We start from the raw sequence: 26,826 nt of genomic DNA on the forward strand, positions 1-26,826 counted from the left end.
TCATGTGCAATGAACAAAATTTTTCTTCCTTAGTTTTCAAAAATGGAGAATATTTGATGAAACAATGAAAATGATTTGAATTTCACTGGGACAATGAAATGCATTGTTAGAAATTATGCAAAAAAATGTTTTTAAAAAATAGTCAAGCTTGGGGTGGGCTGGGTCGGATTGTTCCACAACTAAATTGCTAGTATTAAATTGAATTTTTTTTAAAATTTTAAACTGATGTAAATATCACTTTTAGACAATAATATTTTCGGAAGTAAAGTTAGAAAATTTGAGCTCAATTTTTTAATTAATTAAACTTATAAAAATCGCTCTTAGCTGTACATTCCTATTCGTTGAAATGTATTTGTACTGAATTTGGCACTCTAAGACAAATAAGCTCTTTAAAGATTTAAAAAAAAAAACACCCATTTTCCTTTGTTATTAGTCATTTTGGGGTCAGAAAGCAAAACAATCTATAAATGGTTTTTTTGAAATCCATGCAGATTTTTTTTTTGTTATAAAAGAGGCGTAGTTTTAACTGCATGTTATTATTCAACCGTTTTTAAGACCGTGAAAATTGTACTTACCTCCAAATTCACCATTTTTTAAAATCTCTGATTGGAGCTGATACTTCCTTATAACTTCCGAAACTACAAAAAATATTAATAAATCCTTAGGTTACATAATGTGGTTTTAATAATCAATTAAAAATTTACTATTTATTATTGAAATAGTAATGTCTTAACCCCAAATGCTGAAAAATAGATTATTAACTAACCAAATTAGTTAATAAATCGAATGTAATTGATTGATCATTGTTGATTTTATGGTGAAATAACTATTTTTGTATACACTGTGTCGAATTTTTTTGTTTATTTCAAAAAAGTTAATTAAATTTATTTTCCTAAATCAATCTCAATCCAAAAATATTAAAAATATTTTTATTAAGGGGAAAAAATAGCTTTTTAATGTTTTACAAAGGTACAGAAATTTGAAAATTTTAATCCTTATTGGTATTGCTTAAAACTATATATACATTGATGGTTATACTAAATTGATTCTGAAATAACATTAATAATTAGGTCTATATTATATTAAACGAGTAAAATAATCAATATCATTATATAATTCATCGCATTTTAGACAAATATACGATATTATGTTGTTTAGGAATGTTCCTTTGAACGATATAAAAGGAGGTTTTACGGAAATATATCAAAAGAGGTTTACCATGTTAGTCAATCAAATTATTAATTAATATGACCTATCTTTTATATAATTCTTTGAATTAATATATTTTCAACTAACTGTAGACAATAATTATAATTCTTGATAAATGTTTTAATTAGAAAAAGTTTCTTCTTCAGATTCGAGAAAAAGAAGACGAACATGAATACGAAGATTTGTTACTTGAAATAATTAAATCGTTAAACAGTTACTTCAATAATTAAAAAAGCAAAAAGAAAAGCAACTGGGTGATTTTAAACATAGATACAAGATGCAGATACATAGATATCATATTTTTACACTGAGTGGCCAAGTATCACACAAAACCCATTGTTCCAATTCAGTCTTTTTAGAAACTATAACATTTCTGTGAATGGCACAATTACCTCTTTGAACGTTGGCAGCATTTCAAAAGGATGCCCAATCAGTAATGAATGAAAAGATATTTTTTTTTCAATCCAATAAAACAATTGAAATAGATTCTTCTTCTTTTTTTCTTTTTTTCTCCGCCAATTTCCGAAAGTAAGAGCACAAGGAAGTTAATGACAGATAATGAGAATCTGGTTTAATTTGAAAGTAGATTCCTTAAAAATTAGATCGTGCGCGTGTGGGCCTATTCTTTTGATTCTTAAAGAAACAATCAGAAATTGAACGACAGTTCTTTTAGAAACGAAATTAATTGCGACAAGGAAAAAAACATTGTTGTACTTTAGATAAGGTACTAGAGGAAGGAGAAAGCACTGAGTTGGAAGATAGCACCAAGTAGATGTAGAAAGAAGATGAAAAAATATATCATGGATATTTTATATTCAGTGACGAATTCAGGAAGGGAATACGATGGAAGGAATGTATTATTACACTGAAAATGAATCTAAATATAATTTTAACATTAGAACTATCGATGTTAAATATATCCAATCCTAATTTTACAAAACTAGTTAAAACAAATCCTAGTTTTACCACACCAATCAAATTGATGGGTTTTTGATCGTCATGGCTTTCATTGTAATATTTTGCTTAGTTTATGTAAATAAAAGAATATAATTTAACAAAACCAACATTTAAATTATGATCCATTAATTATTAATTAAAAAAGCAAGACAAATTTTTTATTTGCATTTATAGGATATCCAGTTAGAGCGTTTAGTTCTAAACTGAACCATAATCGGAATAAAATAGATCCCATTATAACTGCTGCCGAACACTTTGGATCAATTAATATAATTTCGAACGAAAAATGTAATTCAAATTTTTCCAGGAAATATTTAAAAACGATGTATAAATAAATGTAAATAAGTATTGATGTCTAACATTGCATAGATGATCCATAAAATATTATAAACTTTGAAATTGCTAAAGCCCTCATTTTGACGGTTCTTAGTATAAATAGGTATAGGTCATACTGATTATGGAAGTCAAAATGGCTGAGTGGAAATTGAATACTAATATGCAATTGTTCTTATATTTCATTAAAAGTTATTATAAAGTTCTAGAACAATATATATGTATCAAAATTTTTAAGCCTGAAATCTGAAAACCGTAAAAATGACGGTCCTGGTGGTTCTAGTGTTATTGAGATTTAGCAAAAAACAAATGATATATTCCATTTTCTTATTTCAAACGATTTAAAATTGTTAATGAGTTCCAAATTGCAAATTTCTCTACTCTAATTGTATTCTAATTACTTTTGTTAACTGTGTTACAATATATTGCATTTGTTTAAATTTAGATACACGTAAAATGTTACATTAATTGGAAAAATAGTCAGTAAGGCGAGCAAAGTAGATCATTTTAGCATTTCGAAATATTTCAAACGCATTTTTTTTGTATGGTTCAGAAACGTGATATAACTTGCTTAATCTGAATTGTTTAAAGTTCAATTTTAATTAATCTGAAATGAAGCGTTCAGATTAATTAAATTAAATATTGTAAATAATAACAGTTTTTGCTAAAAATAATATTCGATTGCAAAACGCTGTTTAGCAACAAAATTAAATTAAATTAAATTTCTATTTTCAACGAAGTATGAATAAAATTTTGAGAAAGTTAGTAAAATTAATAAAAAAGTTAGTATATTCTGAAAAATCTTTTTTTTCTTCTGGAATTAGATTTTGAAATAATGTTTTTTTTTTTTTTTTTTTTTTTTTTCTGGAATTATATTTTGAAAAAAGAGAAAATATTTGTCTTAACTTTCCTATTCAGTGTGTCCACTCTAACCATGGTCCAATGGTTATTTCTAAATAGTTAAAAACAGTCTTAAATTTCTAGTTGGAAAAATATTCTAATGGCATAAAAATTACATGTTATATTTTTTGGGTCAATAAATGTAAATCAAAATATAAGAATATTAATTAATTAATTAATTATACTTAAGTAATATTTAAATTGTCAATAAATAGATATATTTAATGCTGATAACTTTTGATAGATTTGTTAAAATAAATTAAAAAAATGTTGCATATAATGTAGATAATTAATTATATTTAAATCGAATTATTTAAAAAAATATATGCCTCAGAAATTAAATAGCATTTGGAATTAAAGCAGACATAAACAGCTGCTTTATTGAAAATCGTTTGCATAAATCAAGCCATTTAAAATTTCCTTCTTGCAATAATGCAAAAAAAAAAAAAATCGTTTTTAACTAATTGAAAAAGAAATGCTACATTTTTATTCTACAGTTTTAGAATATTTGTGCAAAATGTAAAGAAAGTTTATCAAGATGCACTGGAGATAATGACTTTTATTTATTAATTTTATTCATCTTATTTCACACATTTAATTTTTACTGTGTCAACATTTTTAGAAAACTGTATTCAAATCAAATTATTCCTTGGCTCGTGAATTGAGGAAAAGTATTTGCATTTCGATTTCAAATTGATTTGGCTGAAAGGATTTAGGATGCAAAGATGATAAATGACAGGAAAAACCATTTCCATGCATTTAAATCCATACCGCCTGATATCAGGCAAAATCGCTCGTTGGAAAACAAACAAGATATTTTATTTCTTCTTCAATTACAATACGATAATTAGAAGAATTTCGAAAACATGAGATAAGCATCTTACTGTTTATTATCCTTAAAAATTGCTGTATAACTTGAGGCATGGTAAAGACTATCCAAGAATTTTTATCGTCATTTCTGCATCCACTTCCTTCTTTCGCCGTGATTTTTATCTTCTTTTGGCGAAAATACACCGGCTTCTTATTCAGATGTCATGAGCGTTTTTTACAGCTGCTCAGGTCTCGAAAACGATTCTTTTTTATTTATGAGTGCAAAAGCCTTTCTTTTTTTATTTTTAAAAATATGTTTGTTTATTCTTAGTTCGGATGCAAGCAGTTTTTTTTTTTGCCTTGTTTTTAAATTAAGAACGAAAAAAATAATATTCTACATTCGTTTGAATCTTTACGAACAAAATGGCAAAATGTTCATTTTGGAATTCCAGCCTTCAGGCTTCGTGCTATAAAAGTTATAATTATGATTCCACTCCAACGGTGTATGATTATATTTTAGCTCGGTCTTTTTATTGTACAAGATAACAGTCTTCAAATCAAGTTTCAGAAACTGAGTTGAATACTTTTTTCTTCCGCTTGTGTTATGTCATTGGCCCTTCTTATTTCTACCAATGAAAATACAATACGATGAGTTCTTTCGAAAAGATTTATATTTCCACACACATAAAAAAGTAAATGATTGAGAAAGAAGGTATTTTTCTTTTACTGCTTAAGTATTGAATTCAACGCATCTATGGGTTTTGTATGTCCGGGCATAAATATATAGTGGGGCTTAACATAATAAAATATAGAATAGTTAAATAAAAAAAAATTATTATAAGAAAAGAACATGTATGTTTCGTCTAGTTGTGGGAATAGCTATTTTCATTTAAAAAAATTTATTTCTCAAAGTCAACCTCGACATCTTAACAAACTTATCTTATAATGATATCTCAGAATCATAACACACCGTAGTAAATCACGCTTAAAATGCCGCTGTATTTAGTTTTAAAATGATAATATTTATTAGCTACGTACTATCTGGAACTTGCACTTTATGTCAAACGATGTAATTGTGTTATAGTTCAAAATACTTTACAGGGTAGAATGCAGAGTCTAGAGCCTACATTTGACACGTAGTTAATTCTTGGGTAATAAATATTAGCTAAAAAGGATTTTTGGAATATTAAAAATATGCTTTTAAATTAATTAAAAGTTCATTAAAATTTTAATATTTTTGATCAATAGTTCGAGAGGATAATTTCATACAAAACTGATTTTTATATCACTGTAAAATTCAGAGAAAATTGTGTTTCTGTGTAGCAGTTCATGATTTTCTTTCTTTTAGAATGTTCTAAAATAGGAAGATTGCGAAAAATCATTGTTCATATTTTAATATTTCTAGGTTCATATTTTAATATTTAAAGTCAAATAAATATTAGATTTTTCTCTTTTTTACTAACTAATGTTCTAACTAATACATTCACAGGAAATCTGTCTGTGATTGGATGCTTTTTTTCTTTTTTTCCTCTGTCTTTTTACATTCTCGTATGCAAAATATATGAATCGCCGAAATATATTGCAATTATAAAAAATAATAAATTTAAAATTTAAAAAATCTTTACATTTTAGACTTACTTGAATCCTGAAACCACATTTTGGGTATTATATCTATCTATTTATTTGTATGGAAACTCGATAACTCAAAAATGCTTTGAGCTAGACAGATGAAATTTGGCATGTGGCTTTTTAAACAACGTTGTAAAATTTATAGTTTTATAATTTGTAGGTTTTTATCAAGTTTTAAATGGAATTAATTCATAGGAAGTCTGTCTGGTTGTCCGAATATAATAGCTACAAATCGTGAACTGCTAAATCGATAAAATTTGATGCACAGATTAAGCCTTCTCTTATAAATCTTATTAAATTTTGAACCAAGTTTATCAAAGGTTGTCCGTATGTACTTCCGAAATGCATGTAAGTGTCCTTTGTTAGAATTATTCCATCTCTTTTGCCAATTCTTAATTATTAGCTTCTTGGTCTCCTTTCTGAGTTGGATCTTGGATTTATGAAAAGATACTTCTCGGGTTCCTAGGTTTAAAACCTTTTTGGCTAGTGTATCTGCTTTTTCTTTTTCGATATACCGCAGGTGTGCACTAATCTAGATACATAATTTCAACACCAAGTTCAGCAACTTTTTCTTTTATATCCATTATTATTATTATTTCGCCAATAGAATCAAAGGCCATTAAAGAAGTTCTTGAAATTGAATTGATTTTTGCCCCTTTTAAATTGCCAAAATAACTAAAAATAGTTTTAATTATCTTAGCCAATTTCCAGTTAAAACATAATGATTAAATATCTCATGAACTTAAAAATATTTTTATAAATTCTTTATACCAAATAAATTGAACTGCCATTATTATGTTGATGATGTTATATTTATTGAAGAGAAAAGAAGTAAAACGTACTCGAATTTAAATTATTTAAAAAAAATACTGGCAAAAATGATTTTAATTCACGGAAAGCAAATGATCAGGAAAATTTTAAACGATTAAATAAATTAAAAAAATATTTTTTTAATTCTTTATATCAAATAAATTCAATTATTACTATTGTATTAATGATGTTATATTTGCTGAACAGAAAAGAAGTAAAACGTACTCGAATTTAAATCATTTAAAAAAAATACTGGTAAGAATGATTTTAATTCACGGAAAGCAAATAACCAGGAAAATTTTAAACGATTAAATAAATTTTAAAAATATTTTTTTTAATTCTTTATATCAAATAAATCCAATAATTACTATTGTATTAAGGATGTTATATTTGCTGAACAGAAAAGAAGTAAAACATAATCGAATCAAAAACGATTTAAAAATTTAGTAAGAACGATTCTGGTAAAAAAGCAAACGATCAGAAAAATTCAAAAAGAAATAATTAGAATAGCACCAAAGCTCTAACGTAAATTTCTTTCATTCATTGAAGAGACCTTGAACATTTTAAGAATAAAAAATATGATGTATGACGTAACTGCCAAACAGAACTCGTTTCGTGATTTATAATTTCAATAATTATCACCTGCTGCAATGCTCTATTTTTTTTTTTTTTTATTCTTGTTATGTGTCACCTTATTTTGCATAATTTATCATGTTACGATGTAATGTCCTTGACAGATGGCATAAAATGGTTGTTAGTTTTATTGATACAAATAAAAGAAAGAGATAATAATATTGCAACAATTTATGTGCCATTAAATTGTTTTTGAAGCTCTGCAAATAAATTCGGAAAATTATTTTAAACTAGCGGGAGTTGTTTCCCTGAAACTTTCTCGTATATTCTCTAATAAATCTATTAATGCATTATTAGTCACATTCCATTAGAGAATAATAATAACGAGTCTATTATCCTGCGATCTTTGGCAATTTTTTTAGCAGTTAATCGCTAGAATGCGGTTAATACACAAACACCAGAACGCTGAATGCGTATTTTGGATACCTTTGGTCCAACCGATTGAAAGCAAAATTTGACACATAAATACAATTGTAGCCACAAAATCACACATCAAATTTTAGATAATTAAGCAATCGCGTTTTTAAATAACTGCGTTTACAGGATTCTGAAAGTACAGACCTATATACAGTGAACCCGTTGTTGGATTTGACTCAAAATTTAGATGTCTACACTATAGAAGCTAAATGTGTGTGCTGATCTATCAAAATCTCTTTTTTTTGTAGTTATCGTTTTAATTTATATTCGAACAGCCGGACTTCCTCTGAACAGATTTTACTCAAAATTTGATAGAAGTCTGAAGATTTGGTGTACAGACCGTATAAAAAGTTTTAACTTTCTAGCTCAAAGTGCTTTTGAGTTATCTTTGTCACAAACAAACAGACATGCATTTTCCGAAAAAGTGTTTTTCGAACTCAGGAGGATTTAAACGTGGAGATTCGTTAAAGTTTTGAGTTCGAATTTTTTGGCGATTTTTGTATTTTCTATATACTATGTATACGAGAAAGTAATAAAGTTCGCAATTTTTGAAAAAGCAGCATCTTACTAAAAATGTGTGCAAATAAGAATTAGACATATGAATGTTTCTTGTATATGTTTGAGAAAACGTAGATTTACAGTCAACCCCTTGAACTATTTGATTCCAATTTTGATATATACCTACACTTTACATGTTAAATCTGTGTGCCAAGTTTTATTAATCGAGCCTCCTTTTTTATATTTATCGCTTTAATTTATAATCGGTTAGCTATACAGACAGACTTCCTGTACTTGGATATGATTCCAAATTTTCTAGAAATCTACAAATTTGGAGTAAAGACGATATTCCAGATTTCATCCGTCTACCTCAAAGTGTTTTTGAATTATTGTATTCGCAGATTGATAGACAAAATGATAAAAAAAATGTGTTTTTCTGACTTAGAAAGATCTGAAACGTATAGATTCATCAAAATCTCAATTTCGAATTTTTTCATGAGTACAATATCTGCTTCTATACATCGTGTACGAGATAGTAAAAAGTCTTCTTTAATCAAGATAATTTAATGATAAAAGCAATTTATTATAGCCTATGGACAAATTTTCCACCAGATAAACTTTTAAGAATAATTTTATGTTTCTCTAAAATAATGAAAATACAAATTTATGAAGATATTTCTTGAATTGCTCTATCTCCTCGTCCAACACTCGAACCACCGTGTAATATGAATTCGTATAACGTGATGGAAAATTGTGGTTATTTCTCATCTCTTAACCACTGTGTAACATGAATTCATATAACGTGACGAAAAAATTATGGTTAGTTCTCATCACGTAACCACTCTGTAACGTGAATTCGTATAGCACGATGAAAAAATTGTTGCTAGTTCCCGTTAGGTAACCATTATATAGCATGAATTCATACAACGCGATGAAAAAATTGTTTTTAGTTCTCATCAGGTAACCACTGTGTAACATGAATTCATATAATGTGACGAAAAAATTATGGTTAGTTCTCATCACGTAACCACTCTGTAACGTGAATTCGTATAGCACGATGAAAAAATTGTTGCTAGTTCCCGTTAGGTAACCATTATATAGCATGAATTCATACAACGCGATGAAAAAATTGTTTTTAGTTCTCATCAGGTAACCACTGTGTAACATGAATTCATATAATGTGACGAAAAAATTATGGTTAGTTCTCATCACGTAACCACTCTGTAACGTGAATTCGTATAGCACGATGAAAAAATTGTTGCTAGTTCCCGTTAGGTAACCATTATATAGCATGAATTCATACAACGCGATGAAAAAATTGTTTTTAGTTCTCATCAGGTAACCACTGTGTAACATGAATTCATATAACGTGACGAAAAAATTATGGTTAGTTCTCATCACGTAACCACTCTGTAACGTGAATTCGTATAGCACGATGAAAAAATTGTTGCTAGTTCCCGTTAGGTAACCATTATATAGCATGAATTCATACAACGCGATGAAAAAATTGTTTTTAGTTCTCATCAGGTAACCACTGTGTAACATGAATTCATATAACGTGACGAAAAAATTATGGTTAGTTCTCATCACGTAACCACTCTGTAACGTGAATTCGTATAGCACGATGAAAAAATTGTTGCTAGTTCCCGTTAGGTAACCATTATATAGCATGAATTCATACAACGCGATGAAAAAATTGTTTTTAGTTCTCATCAGGTAACCACTGTGTAACATGAATTCATATAATGTGACGAAAAAAAGTATGGTTAGTTCTCATCACGTAACCACTGTGTGACGTGAATTCGTACAGCGCGATGAAAAAATTGTTGTTAGTTCTCATCACGTAATCATTGTGTTATATGAATTCGTATAGTGCGATGAAAAAATTGTTGTTAGCTCTCATCAGGTAACCACTGTGTAATATGAATTCGTATATGATGAAAAAATTGTAGTGGTTAGTTCTCATCATGTAACGATTGTGTATTATGAATTCGTATAACATGATGAAAAAAATTGTGGTTAGTTCTTATCACGATGTATTAAGCCTAAGATAAATTTAACATTTCTGTAGATTTAGATTTTTTTATTTTAGAAAAAGAAATATACACCTTTACCTATTGTTTATATTTGTACTGTAGCTGCTTTTTGAAATAACGTCTCATTTAGTTATGAATTATTGAACTTGCATATATTAGTTCGATAATAGTTTTCTCAGACAACGCGATTTCCTGTTACACTGAACATACCCTTTTCCCCACCTCATATCTCATTGTATTTGGATTTGAATTTAACGAAATTTGTCTATATTTTGTGAAAAAAAATAGAAAAATAAACAGCGTTTTTTCATTTATTAACTCATTTTGATTAAAAAGATTTATTTCTACATATTTACAACTTCACTTTTATATTTATTTTCTAAAATTAATTGAATTTCTTGCTAATTTCGAAATTGCTTGCGAAAAATAATTAATTTCGTGTTCATAAATTTAATCCGTTTTGGAATTAAACTTTGAAATCTGTTTATTGAATTCCGGCCTGTTTTTCATTCATTTCAGAAACATTTCTAACTTTTCTTTTAGAAAGCCATTCATAAGTTTGATTACGGTAAAAAAAATTAAATTAATGAATTAATTATTCTTGAGGATTTTTCTTTATTTAGTTTGCTTTTTAAACGTTCTTTTATTTTTTAATCAAGAAATCTATATAACGAAACATTCTTTTATTAATATTAGAAATTAGCTACCGATTTTAAGCACAAATTTTAAGAACAAATATCACCGTGTTTCTATTTTTTTTATATGCGCATAATATAAATAGTAAGTATTATAACTATCAAAAGAATCAAGCTGGAGATTTTGTCAAGTACCAGCGATTTAGACCTCGAAAACTACTAGAAGAATCCATTTTTAGAGTTGTTTGTATTTTTGTGCATGTATGTATGTGTAGATTTCAAAAACAGAATGAGATAGATAAGTGAAATTTAGTAAATGCGCCAAAAATGTTAATTTTTATCAAATTTTGGTCTAATTCGTCCAATGCAAGAAGTGTTTTTCAAAATTCATTCTTTTTTACTATATGAAGGAACTAAATCTATAATGTGTATTTTTCAGAAACAGTATAGCAGAAAAGTGGAAAAGTTTTGTATATTCTTCCACTAATTTTAATTGCAACAATCTGCTTAATATTCGCTGTAATATAGGCTGTAATTTGTAAATTATTTAAAAGAGTATAGTCTTTGAAAAATTTAAATGAAATGTCTGTCACGAATTTTGAAAGCAGTGAATATATTAATATTAAATATTGCTATGGTTTGGAAACTAACGTTTTTTTTTCTTTGGAACTTTAAATAAATATTATTTTTGCAAAAACAAATAATATTTCCATATGCTATTATATTATTAGTTCATATCTTAGGTTCAAAAATAAAATACAGATTTCATTTTCGGTACTGAAATATCTTTAATTTAAAAATATTTTTTGAATTTATTTTGGAAAAAATATTTATAAATTTGTTCTTTTATCATTCTTAGCATACAAACAACACAAAAAGTTACAAAATAAAAAAAAATTATTTTTGTATCTTAAATTTGCATGTATTTATAAAGATATTGTATTTTTAAAAAATGAAGTAATCGGCTAAATATCCAATATTAACACAATAGTCTTGTTAATATTTAATCTTTTATGCATAATACATAAATAATATTATTTTCTGATAAATAAGGCAATAATTTTGCAATTGAATTTAGAATTTTGTTTTAGAGCATGTATGAAAAGAAACCAAATATTAATAAAAAAATTAAATTTGTATATACAATATTTTTTCTCCTTTGTTTAGGTTTTGAAATCAAAATAATTATTTTTCATTCCAAATTGCATAAATTAATTTTTATGCTGCGTTGAGCAAGCGCTTTATTGGAATAGAGTCTTCATGTAGTCACGTGACATTCTCTAAACAAACACATATTCTCTAACTGCGCATATCCTGTAAACATATGACGAACTGTTTCCCTGTTTGATACCGGGCGCAGGTGTTTATTGTTGAGCTTTGTTTATAGTGAGTTATGATCGTTGTCCTGCGATGGCATATTTATATTTTCCTCAAACGTTTTGAATAGAAAAGTCTAAAAAAAACAAACAAACCTCATTTGTATTATAGGACATTATAATACAAATGAGAAAAATCAATTGTGGCATGAATACGTTTTTTAAAAAAAATTTTAATTTAATAATTCCGAATTTAAAATATTAGCTGTGGAATTCCAAAGCGAAGTCTTTAATTTTACATAGTAAGGCTATATACTATGTTTCTTTAAGCATAAAAGCTTTTTCAAAATATTAATGTACATATTTATTAACTAATTCATAAAAATAAAAATTATTTTAGCAAATTATTTATTTAAAATTAGTAAATATTCTAAAAGTCTAAAGAAAAGAAAATCCTCAAGATATTCCAGATTATAATCCAAACAATGCCACCATTTCAATTTCCAAGTTTACAGCAGAAAGAAAGAGTTGAGTTTTTCACGTCCAATAATGTGCATTTCTGTATTCTTTATTTCACATTTGGTTAAAAAAAAAAAAAAAAAAAAAAAAAAAAAAACATATTCTTTTTTTAATGGGGAAAAAAAGAACAAAAATATTCGTTATTGGTTTAGAAAAATCCACTTTTTTCTTGTTATTGTAAAAATAAAAGGAAATTAAAATAGACGGTGTTGTTTGTTAAGCAACGTTATTCTGAGTGTGATCTTTTCCTTAGTTATATAATAAAGCAGGATGTATGTTTCAATGTGTCTGTGTATTGGCTCTCAGCAAGGTAAATCTTTTGATCTAGAACAATTAAGTACATTTGCATTTTGAAGTATGGGGATTTGAGCGATTTTTTAAAATCCTAATTAAACATTGAAACAAAAATTTGGGGCTCTTCACTATAATTTTCTAAAATATAACAATACAAAAATAATTAAAAAAATATCTTAAAAATTAAAAATATATATGTATTTTTTAACGATACTAATATTTTTGCCTTATAAATTATTTTCTATAATTAATAAATTAAAAATTTAAACATGTTTTCCAGTAAGAAATATAAGAATTCTGAGCGAATAAAAAATGTTTAATGAATGAAATATAAAGGCATGAGAATTCTGGAAGGACACCTAAGTTATTGCTAAAAGTTGAGGTATTTTTTAGTTTTTGTTTATACAATTCGAATTACTATCTTGTTCTTAATACAAATCATTGTTGATAAAGCATATTCCAGGAAAGCAATTTAAATTTACTTAATACTAAGATAATTAGCTTTACATTATTTTTCGTTAGAAGTTCGATTACATTGTTAAAAGATTAATAAAAGTTCGTTTCTTACAAATTTTTGGAAAGCTGATAGAAAATAAGGAAAATGCATAGTGAAATGAATGGAACGGTGAAATAGCGTCTGAAATAGTATATTCATATATCTATAAAAATTTGAAGCTTAAAAATACTTTGCTGAAGAAGTTATTATAACCCAGTTATATAAAATATTTAATTAAAAATTTTCGAGTCAGCAATTCTGTCGAAATAAATGGTCACCAAAGACAGGTAATAATGCAATAAAACAAGATTAGAACTAGTATAAGAAGAAAAAGATATTAAATCAATTAGGCAACATCTATAATTTATTTTTTTTTAAACCAAAACCTTCATTTAAATACTAATGTAAGAATAAGAATATATTACTAAATAAGTTGTAAAGCAAAACTCTTATGATTAATTCAAATGGTTGAAGAATTAGTCTTATATTTATGAGCTGCATTTGCAAGATGCACTTTAGATATCGGATATGATATAATGTAACGCTGTTAATGATATGATATCGGATATGATAACGCTGTTTGCAGTTGATCTTGAAATTACTGCAGCAAATATTTCACATATACAATGTTTGACAAATATTAGAATAAAAAAAATTAAAGAAAGTTCTAATCTCTAATTAGAAACATCGTCACATGATAATATTTAAGGTCTGACTTACCTTTTTTATTTTTATTTTAAAATTGACTCTTACTTATATAGCAGTAATAAGCGTGCATACAAAAATGTATTTAATATATCGCAAAGCGCGTGAATATAAATCCATTAGCCAAAACAATATATTTTTAAAAATAAATTTAAAACTATTTTAAAAATTTATAAAATTGGAAAAGAGCTAAATGGAAATAAAATTGATAATATTCAGTTTTTTTTTTCAGTTCAACTCAGTATTCATAAAATTGAAAGTCACACAATAGAATTTATGCAATAATATTCTCCTATATTATTATTATTGAGCTCCTACTGACTAATCGCATACCAAATTTTGTTACTCTAAATACAATGATTTGCACTGTAGAGAATTTTAAAGAACTTTTGCATTTTACAAGAAGCATAATGATAAGGCTAAGATCGTATGTTAGCCTTTAATTATTGTCGTAAAAAATATATTGAGAACTTTAGTATTTTTCCATAACTGCACATAGTTTATAATATTTAATTTTGAAGTATTAAGTTAAATGTGGATTATTCCTTTTCTTATCGCATTCGTTTACAAATGAACCCATTTGTCATCTAAAGCGATGAATGGCTCATTACATCGTAAGTTAATGATGAAATAAAAAAAATTGTTCCTGTTCCAAATATTGCTTTATTCATTTTTAATTTCCTTTGTAATCAGAGTGTAAACATTCGAATTCAGTCTGAGGTGGGAAAAATTTTCTATTAACTATTATTTAGCTCAATTGTTCAGAATATGCATTTCAAACTGAAATGGAATAAATAAAAAATAAAATCTATTAATAAAGATAATTAATAAACAATTTTGATTTAAAAAAAATTTTGCAGATTTTAAATTACTTTTTACTATTAAATTTTAATGAAAAATGAACATCTGCTTTTAATTTTAACTAGTCGATATATCTGTCTTTGAACAGATTTAAAAGACTAATATTTTGAAGTAAAAACTATTTTTGTGTAAAATGTTTTAATACACAAAATATTTTTTTATCGTCTGAATTATTTTTTGATTAAAATGTGAATATTATTGAACCAGACGATTTTTAAAAACTGCCGATAGCTAATTTTCTCCACAATTCTCTTTCTCTGTGATTTTCTTTTTAAGTATTTCAAATTTTGTTTACAGTTACTGAAGTATAAGAAACGTTATAATGAATATTTTGTGGTCATTAATTAAATAATTTATTTAATTTACATAAAATACATACATAAAATTTACATAAAACATGAAAATTAAGTAAATTTATAAAATTAGTAGATGTTCTTGTGATAAATTGTCGGCCATGTGTTTTTAAATTCTTTTAGTGTTCTTCCAGAATTCTGCTAATGTGTTTCAACAATAGTTACTCTTTTGCATTCTTTCTTACATCACATAAAAAAAAATTACTTCCCTTGCCTTCGTTAAATTTCAGTGATGGAATCGTCTGTTATTTGTAAGCTATTGATCTTTTCTATCGAATTATCTTTTATTTCTAGATTTCAGTTGTTTGCCCGACAATGACTGAGTCATGGTTTTGTTGAACGATTCTCATGTTTCCAGCGATTTCCCGAGTATTATCAACATATATTATTTTTTTTTCTATCTTAAAATGCAAAATATTTTATTTTTATATAAATTTCCTTTTAGTGCAATTTTTTTCAAACTTTAATGCATCGCTAAAATTTATTTTAATGCACATTATATAATAATATTTTATTTTTATAATGAAATTCAAACTAATTTCATTTTTTATCAAATCATTCAATTACATGCCTTTATCGGTATTGAAATTAAGATTTAAAAAAACCCGTTTTCGTTGTTTATTAATTCTGAAGTAAGATTTTCACTTCTGCTTTTATTTCGTAATATATACGATTTTTAATTTGCACGAGCAGTAATTTATAGCAGTTTAATACCAATAAATTCAGATTTTTATCAAATAGCACGTTAAAGTTTAAATGCATACTTTTCGTATTAATAGAAGAACACCCAGGAAATTAATATTCCGAGCGAACATGCCCGGTGCAAAAGGCGAATAGCTTATTGAGGGTTCGAAGGGGAGGGGGGTCAAAAAAGCAAATATTTTAATATTTATATAATTTTTTTTATTAATATAAGGATATAAGGATGAATAAAAGTGAAATTATTTAAATATATATGTAGCTTTAGCAAAAAAAGCATATTTTAGCATTTACTTACAAAAACTAGGATTGTTCTAGAAAAACAAATTGTTACAGTTTTTTATTTTTCTTTGTAACATTACATGTGTAACATATCTTAGAGAGTAAGTAATTATTATCTAAGAATTATATTCAAAAATACAACTTTTGTTTGTAATATATGAAATTATCGATGAAATTTTGGAATTTTTCAACAACATTTACATTAAACAATTATAAATCCACATCTAGAGCATTCAACATCAAATCTATAGTTCATTGCATTCTGAATCATTGTTCATACAATGAGCTCAAATTATAAATTTAATTACGATATGTTGGTTATTTTTTTGAGATTTGCCGATACATATATAGTAGCATTATAAAAAAACTCGTTCGTCAGAAAATGCATTTAAAATTTTTAAATGCTTATAAATAAGCATTACTTACATTTCAATAGTTTGCTATAATTTGGCTACTAATTGACATAGAGATAAAATAAAGATATCACTGGAAACCGAAACGTACCTGCTTTTTGAAACTGTTATAAATAAATAAAAAATAAAAATGCGAATTTTCATTTATATTCATGTTTTCAATCTAGTCGAATACCTTTATAAAAGTAAATTTTAATGATGTATTTAAAAAGTAAATATATATATATTTGTACTTGTTTGAAAATTAAATTATTTGAAAAATAATAAAATGAGCTATTCTGAGCTATTTTCTGCATGACTGAACATATTTTTTAGCATATTGAATTAAGTAATTCAATTTGAAGATACTAAAAAGTATAATTTAACGAAATTATAGTGCGCAGTAGCTGATTTCCATTGATAAATGGAATTATTAAGAAAAGAAAGAAAAAATTACATTATTTAGACAATAAGTTTGATAATTCTGAACAGTTTTCCTTTAAAATTTTGTTGAAAAGGAAACTATGAATTTTAAAAACAGAGCAATATACAGTGTCTCACAAAAATGATGGGACACTTGTGCTTTACAAAAGGAAACTGTAATAAAATAAATAAATAAACACGTAGAAAATTTTTTTGGGTGTGTTTCATATTTAAAATTAGTAACAATTATTACATAACATACATTTTGTCAAAATATTAAAATATTAATTTAATAAAAATACAATTGTTTAGAACGGAGCAAAAAATGACTTACATAAGTGATGGAACACTTACTTTTCCATCAAATATTTATACAAAAATTTTAATTTTTAAAAGGTTTTAATATTTTGTTGGATTTCCTTTTACTTTTAAAACATGATTTAATCATCTCGGGATGGATTCGACTCATTTTTTTGTGATTTCTGGAGTGATTTTACCCCATTCTTCTTGAAGCACCGATTTCAATTGTTGTTTTGAAGAAATGGCGTGTTTGCGAATTCTTGATTCCAATTCTTGCCAAATATTCTCTATGGGATTTAAGTCTGGAGATTGTGGTGGTGTTTTTATTATTTCAGGACAGCTATACAGCAGCCAGAGTCTAACGTTCAAAGCAGTGTGCTTGGGGTCATTGTCCTGGTAGAATATAAAATCGTTATGAAGGTTGAATTTTCGTGCTGGAGATTTCAAATTTTGCTTTAAAATGTCAATATACTTGTACTGATCCATTATACTGTCAATAAAAACAAGATTACCAACTCCAGCGGGCGACATACACCCCCATGCCATAACTCCTCCTCAACCATGTTTTACTGTTGGCACCAAGTTCTGTTTGCGAAATTCTTCTCTGGGTTTTCTCCACACCAAGATTCTATCGTCAGAACCAAATATATTAAATTTACTGTCATCAGCAAATATAACCTTATTCCAGTAATCAGAATTCTTATTTATGTTGGATTTTGCGAAAGCTAGTCTGAATTTTCTATTCTTTTCACTTACGAAGAATTTTTTACCCTTCTAATAGTCTCAGGATTAACAATTATTCCATATAATGCTTGTAAATCAGCAGCAACTTTAGGAGCACTCTTTCTTGGATCTTTTTTAATATTTCGAACGATAATTCGCTTTATGCCATTGGATAACTTTGATGGTCGACCAGGTCTTCTTTTATCCTGAATAATATGATTCTTTTTATATCGTTTAATGATATTGAAAACTGTTGAATGACTCAAATTAACTGTTTCAGCAGTTTTTCTAATAGATTTTCCACGATCAATATGCAAATTAATAACTAATTTTCGAATTTCAGGCGAAGTTTCTTTTCGTTTAGCATTCATGGCTGCACAGAGCTAAAAAACACAAAAATTCCAAAACAAACTGGAGAGAAATACTGCAGACGATTTTATAAATTATTGCCAATTGCCTTTGAGTAAAAATAATACCACTAAAAATATTTTTATTGCTTATTTCAGACAATTGTTGTTGCATATCTAATGGTGTCCCATGACTTATGTGAGCTATTTTTTGCTCTGTTCTAAACAATTGTATTTTTATTAAATTAATATTTTGACAAAATGTATGTTATGTAATAATTGTTACTAAATTTAAGTATGAAACATACCCACAAAAAATTTGTACATGTTTTTTAATTTATTTTTTTACAGTTTCCTTTTGTAAAGCACAAGTGTCCCATCACTTTTGTGAGACACTGTATTTATTTGTACTTACTTTATCATGGTTTGTATAAATAACACGTACTTCGAAAAATATATAATGGATAAGGTTATTTATGTAGATTTTGTTAACTAAAGTTATTAACATATAAAGATTTGATAAAATTTATTAAGCAAATAGTGATAACTTTTAGGAAAAATTAACTGTGCTCTATATTATTTAAACCATATAAAATAGAAACTTAGATTTTTAGGACATTTTGAAAAGAGCAAAACAATATCGGAAATAGCAGAATTTAATTCTTTTTGGTACTTTCCCTACTGAATTTTACGTTTATTTTTGCTAGTTAACTGATAAAAGCAAATATTTATAATTACTAAAAATTATAAAATTTTCTGCTGCACATACACTACATTTTTGTGTTTCAATCTCTAAAATAAACCAATCAAGTACAGAGAATTTTAAGAGAATTTTCTAGAATGTTGACAAATTTGTGTTACGACACAGATTAAAAATCTTATATAATTGTTTTATTTTTTCAATAAATTATTTTAAGAATTTTTTATCAATTAATGTAATAAAACTTAAATTTTTCAAATCTAAAAATTCTCTATTAAATTATGGAGAATTTTTAGTTCTGAAATTTCTTATCGCGCTATTTTTAACTATTTTTCTCTTGCATTTGACTCAGAAATTTGTGAACTACGACAAACAAATTTCAGATGCTATTTAAAATGTAATATTTTTTAAATCTAAATAAGCTTAGTTTTAGTTTTGAAAGCAAAGTTTATTTTTGATTCGAAACAATTTAATTAAAAAAAATAATAATAAGTGTGAAAATCTAACTTTTGTGGCGTATTTTTCAGGCTTAAATAAGCAAGAAACAAAGAAAGTGATTGTGTAAAAACAAACATCCAAATAGCTGAGGGCAGTTTTTATTCTTGTATTCAATTAGTACTAAAAGCTATTAATATAATTGAATACGTAGATAAAATGGTACTACTCCAATTTATAAACATTGCACATTTTCTTATTTGAGCTCTATTTTGTTTTGCGGATTTCTAATTTGTTCATTAAATTTTAAAAGAAAGAGATAGTTTTATTGAAAGATATAGTTCGAAAATTTGCTCCATAAAAGCTAAATAAAGAATTCATTGAATTAATAGAAACCGTAGAATATATCCTGTAGTAGATTTACTCTTCATAAAAGCTCACAAAGTTTTTCAAAAAAAAAAAAAATCAATAGCATTCTCAATTCTATCCGAAAACGAAACTTCCTTGTTAAGTTTTACTAATTTTTGAAGCACAGAAGCTGAATCCAGAACTACTTAGGATTTAAAAGCACTCTTTGAAAGTATTATCATTTGAATGCATGTATTAGCTTAACTCTTCATAAACCCTGAGTTTATAAAGAGTAAAGCTAAAGCTTTTATTTAAAAATAAAAATAAAAATAAATAAAATATCAGTATCATTCTAAATTCTATACGAAAATGAAATTTCCTTGTTAAGTCCTATCTTTTTTTGAAAGACAAAAGCTGAATCCAGAATTACTTAGAATTTAAAAGCACCCTTTGATTGCATTATTACCCTTTGTATATCCTTTGAATGTATTAGCTTTTCTCTTTATAAATTCAGTGTTTATAAAGAGTAAAATTAAAGTTTTTATTCAAAAATTTAAAAAAAATCAATAGCATCCTAAATTTTTTACGAAAACGAAACTTTCTTGTTAAGTTCTACTAATTTTTGGAGGACAAAAGCTGAATCCAAAACTACTTTCTATTTGAAAGTAACCTTTGAATATATTAGCTTTACTCTTTATAAACATTGAATTTATAAAGAGTAAAGCTAACTTTTAATTTAAAAATAAAAAAAATCAGATGCATTCTAAATTTTATACGAAAACGAAATTTCCTTGTTAAGTTCTACACATTTTTAAAGGACAAAAGCTGAATCCAGAACTACTTACTATTTAAAAGTACCCTTTGAATGTATTAGCTTTAGTCTTTATAAACACTGAGTTTATCGAGAGTAAAACTAAATTATTTATTTAAAATTTTAAAAAAATCTATCCGAATTCTATACGAAAACGAAACTTCCTCTTTAAGTCCTACCAATTTTTGACCGACAGAAGATGAATCCAGAACTACTTCGGGTTTAAAAGCATCTTTTGAATGTATTAGCTTTACTATTTATAAATATTAAATTTGTAAAAAGTAAAGTTAAAGTTTTTATTTAAAAATAAAAAAAGTATTATTCTGAATTCTATACGAAAACGAAATCTCCTTTTAAAGCCCTACCACTTTTTGAAGGACAAAAGCTGAATACAGAACTTCTTAGGATTTAAAAGCACTCTTTGAATATATTACTTTTTTGCCCTTTGTGTATTCTTTGAATGTATTACTTTTATTCTTTATAAAGAGTAAAGCTAATACATATATTTAAATTTATAAAGATTAAAGCTAAAGTTTTTATTTAAAAATTTAATAAAAATCATTATCATTCTAAATTATATACGAAAACGAAACTTTCTTCCAAAGTGCTACCAAATAATGATTCTCAGTTAATACACCCACAACAATCAAAAGGGAGGGAGAAAAAAAATCAGGAAATCCGACAAATACCCCTAAATTGCCCCATCATCTGAAGAAGAACCGCTCACCCAAGAATTACAACTCCTATGCTGTTCTACAACACGTCTTCCAGAGGTAAAAGAGGGGGAAAGCAGAACGACCATTGCTTTCCCCCTTCTTATTCTGCGATGCTGATAGCAATTCCTACCCACCCCACTACATCTCAGGTAGGTTAGAACGAATTGCAAGCGGCAGGTGAGGATAGAAGTTCACCATTTCCCGTTCGAAAAGCGTCTCGCTTTGTTTGTTGTCTTCCAGTTCCCGCCACACATCTGGTCGGATCGTTCCTCAAGTACAACCGCTTCGTTCTTGGTTCGCCAACGGAGTGGCCGGTGTGTTATGTGTTGTTTGGTTTGATTCGTGTTTACATATTCGTCTTCTTTCGTAACGACAGTTGGGTGTTCGTCCGACTTTGGTGTTTCAGAACATTCTTTTTATGAGTTGTGCGTTATGTGCCGTGTTCTAGGATCGTGTCCACCATGGGAAACATGTGCTGTAGAAGAGTGGTGTATTCACCAAATGGAATTGAAGTCGATCCGGGGTAAGTTGTGAGAATATTTTATGGAACAATATTGATGAAATAAAAGTTTTTAAAGAAACTTGGCGTTGCCAGTGAGACATTATTATTATTTTTTTGTACACTTTGTTATACTATTTTTAGGGAAAAGTGCATTAGGGATTTTAGAGTTCTTTTATATTTAATTTTACAAGATAATAAATAATACAGAATTTTGCATAAATTTCGAAGAAACTATTAATATGCAATCTATATAATTTTTAATACGCTTACTTAAAAAAAAATTAAAAATTAATCTTTTAAATATAGTTTAATAACAATATAAAGAGATAACTTCAAAACAAATTACATCTCAAACATCTGATAATATTACTTAATGGCCCTAATATTCATACTTTTTTATTTTATTTATTTATTTATTTTTGTTGTTTCTGAATGGAAATGAAATAGGCAAAATAACACTTTTGTTTTGTTTTTCAGATTTTTAAAAAAAAATTAACAGAAATGTTTCGATTTTTTAAATGAATCAGAACATTTGAGCCATTATTACTTGATGAAAATTAATAATAATTTAATTCCAATAATAATTATTGACTTTGATTTTTTTAAATAAATATGACTTTTTTTGTTTACTGTAGCTTTTCTTATGTCACTTATTTTATTTTTATTTTATGGTACTAAATATTTACTTCAGGTAAAAAAAAAAGCTTATCGAAATTAATATACTATAACAATAACTTTTTTTTGAAAACTTTTCCCTATTTAGTTTAAATTTTGGAAGGCTATAATCTTAAGACTATGAATTTGATTTGAAAATCTTTGTTCTGTTAATTCCAAGTTTTTGTATAATAATTCTGCGCCCAGATGGCAAAACGTTTTGTCACTTTTCTCAAAATTTAGATTTTTGGTCTCCAATATATAGTTTGCTTAGTGTTAAAAAGTGGAAAAATGTCTGAATATTATTGATGTACGTGCTCAAGTCAAATAAGGTTAGTGAATTCTCGTGACAAATTGAACCTTAAAGCTATTGTTAGGAAAAATTTTAAAAATGTGACATATGGTATTTTTCCATCTGTATCAGTTTATGTAAAAGATTTTTACACAAACATGTCATTAATATCAAGCAAAAATTTTAATCTTCCTTCATTTTTTGCAGAAAAAAGAATATTTTTTTCTTTCTTTTCTTTTCTTTAATTGGCAATTTTTTCTCACTCGTTTCAAAATTTATTGGATCGAGAAGATAATAACTAGCATAAAACCTAAAAAAAAATCGTTTTTCTGTCACTTTTTTGTAGTAATAGAATGTATATAACAATGAATTAATTTAACAATTCTAAACTTTACAATAGTGTATTAAATTTCATGGTTATGAATTGATAGTTCATCGCTCTAATGTCTTATTTTAATAATTATTGTCATTTAATTAGTGTGATATTATAACGTGATAACATTAATGACAATAAAGCTTTTTAGATTACCTATTCAATAATTGAGCATTCTGTTCTATCAGAAATTATGACTGATTTCAAAAACTGTGCCATGGTTCTCTTGTGTAAGGTAAACAACCAGCATGCATTGCGTACACAATGGACAATTTCATTGATTTGGTTGATTTGGTTATCAAATAACACAACCTACTTGGTGAAAGAATATAGCTGATTACTGCATAACTAGAACCAAGATGCAACCGGTACAAATGCTGTTTGAACTTAAATAAGATTTCTTTTTTGACAATGTCTTTGACTGTAGATAAACGAATGTTTTTGAATACTATATTTTAATAGGTATTTGAGGGTTTAAAAGGTCAGATTAGTTTGCGCTTTTAATTTGAATGTATGAAAATATTCTGCTTGTATTTAAAAAAATGGCAATTTTCTTAATTCCTATATGTATGCATTCAAATGAAACAAATCTGTAACATACAAATGTCATTCCATCGAATTTGTGGCTTTTGATGGACTGTTATATCATGAATCAATGGAAGAGGATTATGAGATCCATTCTCTTACTATGATTCTAACCAACATTATTTAAAAACTGGTAGATCGATGTGCATTTTACCAATGAATTGTTTGCTGCGGCTAGTTTCGTTACGGGAATTTTGCCCTAAAGAAGCACAGAGCTCTTAAATAAATCATAACTCCTTGTTCAGTTAAAATTACAAAATTCTCTTAAGGCACCACTACTTACTAATTTCATTGCTGTGGAATTATCCTATCCAATTATCATTTCTGGAGGTGAAGAGTTTCGAGTTCAAGTACTCCTTGAAGCACAGATTTGGGCTGATTTCCCTAGAAAGGTTTAGCTATCAATCATATCTTCCTTTTTCCATTAATTCTCAGCTTATAACTAATATCACGTTTTTAAACAAATATCAATTTTTTTTTTTTTTTTTTTTTTTTTTTACAAATATGTCAAGTGTTTCGAAAGTTTGGATTGGTCATTTTTCTTCCAAAATGAATAAATAAAGAAACTTATTTTTTTAAAGTAAAAAATCATGCGCGCTTCTTTACCTAAATATTTTTTCAAATTAAAATAGTGTATGAATTTTTCTTTATGATAGACATATAAAGAAACTTATTTCTTCATTTCTATTCACAACATTAGCTCAATTTAAAAAAAAAAATTATTGGAATATTGTAATAAATCGGTGCATGAACTTTTTAAAATTCGCTGTATTTAAATTTTCATTACATAAATTTCAGTAAGAATGTAAAAAAGTTCATTTTGGCATTACATTTTAACATCTTTTTTTCATGCATTTAAAAATATCAATTAATTTTTGTATTTTTGTTAAACGCTTAGTTATGTGCTGAAAAAGTGAAAAGATGTATAACTTCTTGTTTATTTATATGAGGTATTAAACGCCATTCTTCTTTCAATGAACAAATTCTAAATATAGAGAATATTTCGAATGATGTGAACTTATTCAAATTTTGTGAAAATTTATACAATTTAATGGTGATTTCTAATTTAAACGTCAAATTAATAGATTTGAAATGTGTAAAAAAATAGCATAAATGAAAATAATTTTTGTGATTTGTTATCAAAAGAAGGATTGCAGATATCAAAAAAAGATTACTCGTTGTCAAAAATATTTGAAATATGACATCTATAAATAGATAACCACATAAGAATATAACATCAAGAACAAGTTGTAGAATTTAAAAATAATATCATAAATTGAAGGAATACAATATAATAGCCGAATACAAAATAAATAAATGGAAATGTAATAATTTAAACGAACAGAATGCTACGAAACAAGAACAGCTCTTTGGCAATTCTGTATCTTAACACTGTGTTCGTTTTCAAAACAGAAAACAGATGTTGGTTTTCCGTTGTCAGCAGCTGCATACCGTTTAGGACAGGGGTCGAAAACCTTTTTCCCCAAATAAAGCATTTTTTGGATTATTTTTTCTAAACTAATTTTTAGTAGTAATAAGACAGATACTTGAATTGTGATATATATCTTTTTAAAAATAGATACTGAAAAAGATTTTTTTTATGTTAAAATTAATTTGATTTTGCTTTGCTTATAACAACGCTTATAATATGCATTAATAAATAACAACGCTTATAGAACCGGAATAATACTGTGTACTTTAATGTTTAATATTGAAAGAAACGATACTCTTTTGATACATTTATTTGTAAACAAGATATTTTTTGTTGACTGTGTATATATTTGTGCTATTGAAACAAAACGTTTTATATTAACTAAAAAATAGCAGCAAAAATAATGCAGAAAGTTATTTCGTAATAACTATTTCTTTCACAAATTTTTGAAAAGAAATTACTCTATGATATTTATAAAATTGTTTTCTACTTGAAATATTTTAATTTTTATTAATAATGTAAAACATTCATCAACTTTTTGAAATTCCAGTCATTGATTAAGTATTTCTTTCTTGCAAACGATTATCGAATATAAAACTATTAGTTTTCTCATGTTCGTTCTGACTAATAAAAAAAAATCAAGTATAAGAGAAAAAACGCTCAGACGTTTGTTAATTTATCTGATTTTTAAGCGTAATAGAAATTCTTGATAATCAGTTCTACGATCTGAAGCTGCTTTCCACTTAATTTTCCTTTTACTTTAATATAATTTGGCAAAATTACTTCCTGGTTAATACATAAGTGTAACTATATTTTGTATGTACTCAGCTGCTGTTAAACAAGCTATTATGCCTCTAACACATTTAAACTCTCGTGTAATCCTTTCGCATCTTTTATTTGTAAGGCAGCTAATGTTTATTTAAGAGAACATGCGGGCCATAATATCAGTTTAGAAGACGCCAGGCCAACGATCTCTGGAAAAAAAGTCGCTTAGTAAAATGATATAGCAGGTAAGCATATCAGATTATTATCCGAAAATGTCGACTTAGTTATGCAATAGCAGCTGAAAATTTGTTTAATTATTCTTTGATAAGTATTAGGATAACGTATGCGATAAATTTTGAATAGTTTTTGAATCGTTGGATTTTTATTTTTGCAAAATTTATTTATTTAGAGGACATGCCCATAATAAACGAATTATCTTTTCAATTGTTTTAGCTTAATATCTTTTTTAAGGAAGAACTAGTTGAAAATATTCTCTAACTAATGAAAAGTAAGCCTTATTTAGTACAAATTAAATTAATTGATTAGAAATAATAATTAAATGAAATGAAATTTTAAAATAATTATTATGCATAGAAATGATAAAAACAGACTAAAGGCAATAAATATTGAATTTTA

At 26.5% G+C, this 26,826-nt stretch overlaps 1 protein-coding gene across 3 annotated transcripts in view; it reads left to right on the forward strand.

Moving 5' to 3' along the window:
* Positions 1-26,826, forward strand: part of LOC129957111 (protein cordon-bleu-like) — a 195,476-nt gene that overhangs the window by 85,190 nt on the left and 83,460 nt on the right. The window contains exon 1 of one of the 3 annotated variants that reach the window (XM_056069259.1): positions 21,772-22,110. The exons of the other annotated variants lie outside the window; for them this stretch is intronic. Within the exon in view, the coding sequence (XP_055925234.1) occupies positions 22,049-22,110 (62 nt within the window). The 5' untranslated portion in view covers positions 21,772-22,048. Of the gene's footprint in view, positions 1-21,771; positions 22,111-26,826 lie in introns of those variants that run through there. 3 annotated transcript variants of the gene reach the window in all.

This window comes from Argiope bruennichi, chromosome 11 (assembly GCF_947563725.1).
Source record: "Argiope bruennichi chromosome 11, qqArgBrue1.1, whole genome shotgun sequence".
Classification (NCBI taxonomy): Eukaryota; Metazoa; Arthropoda; class Arachnida; order Araneae; family Araneidae; genus Argiope; species Argiope bruennichi.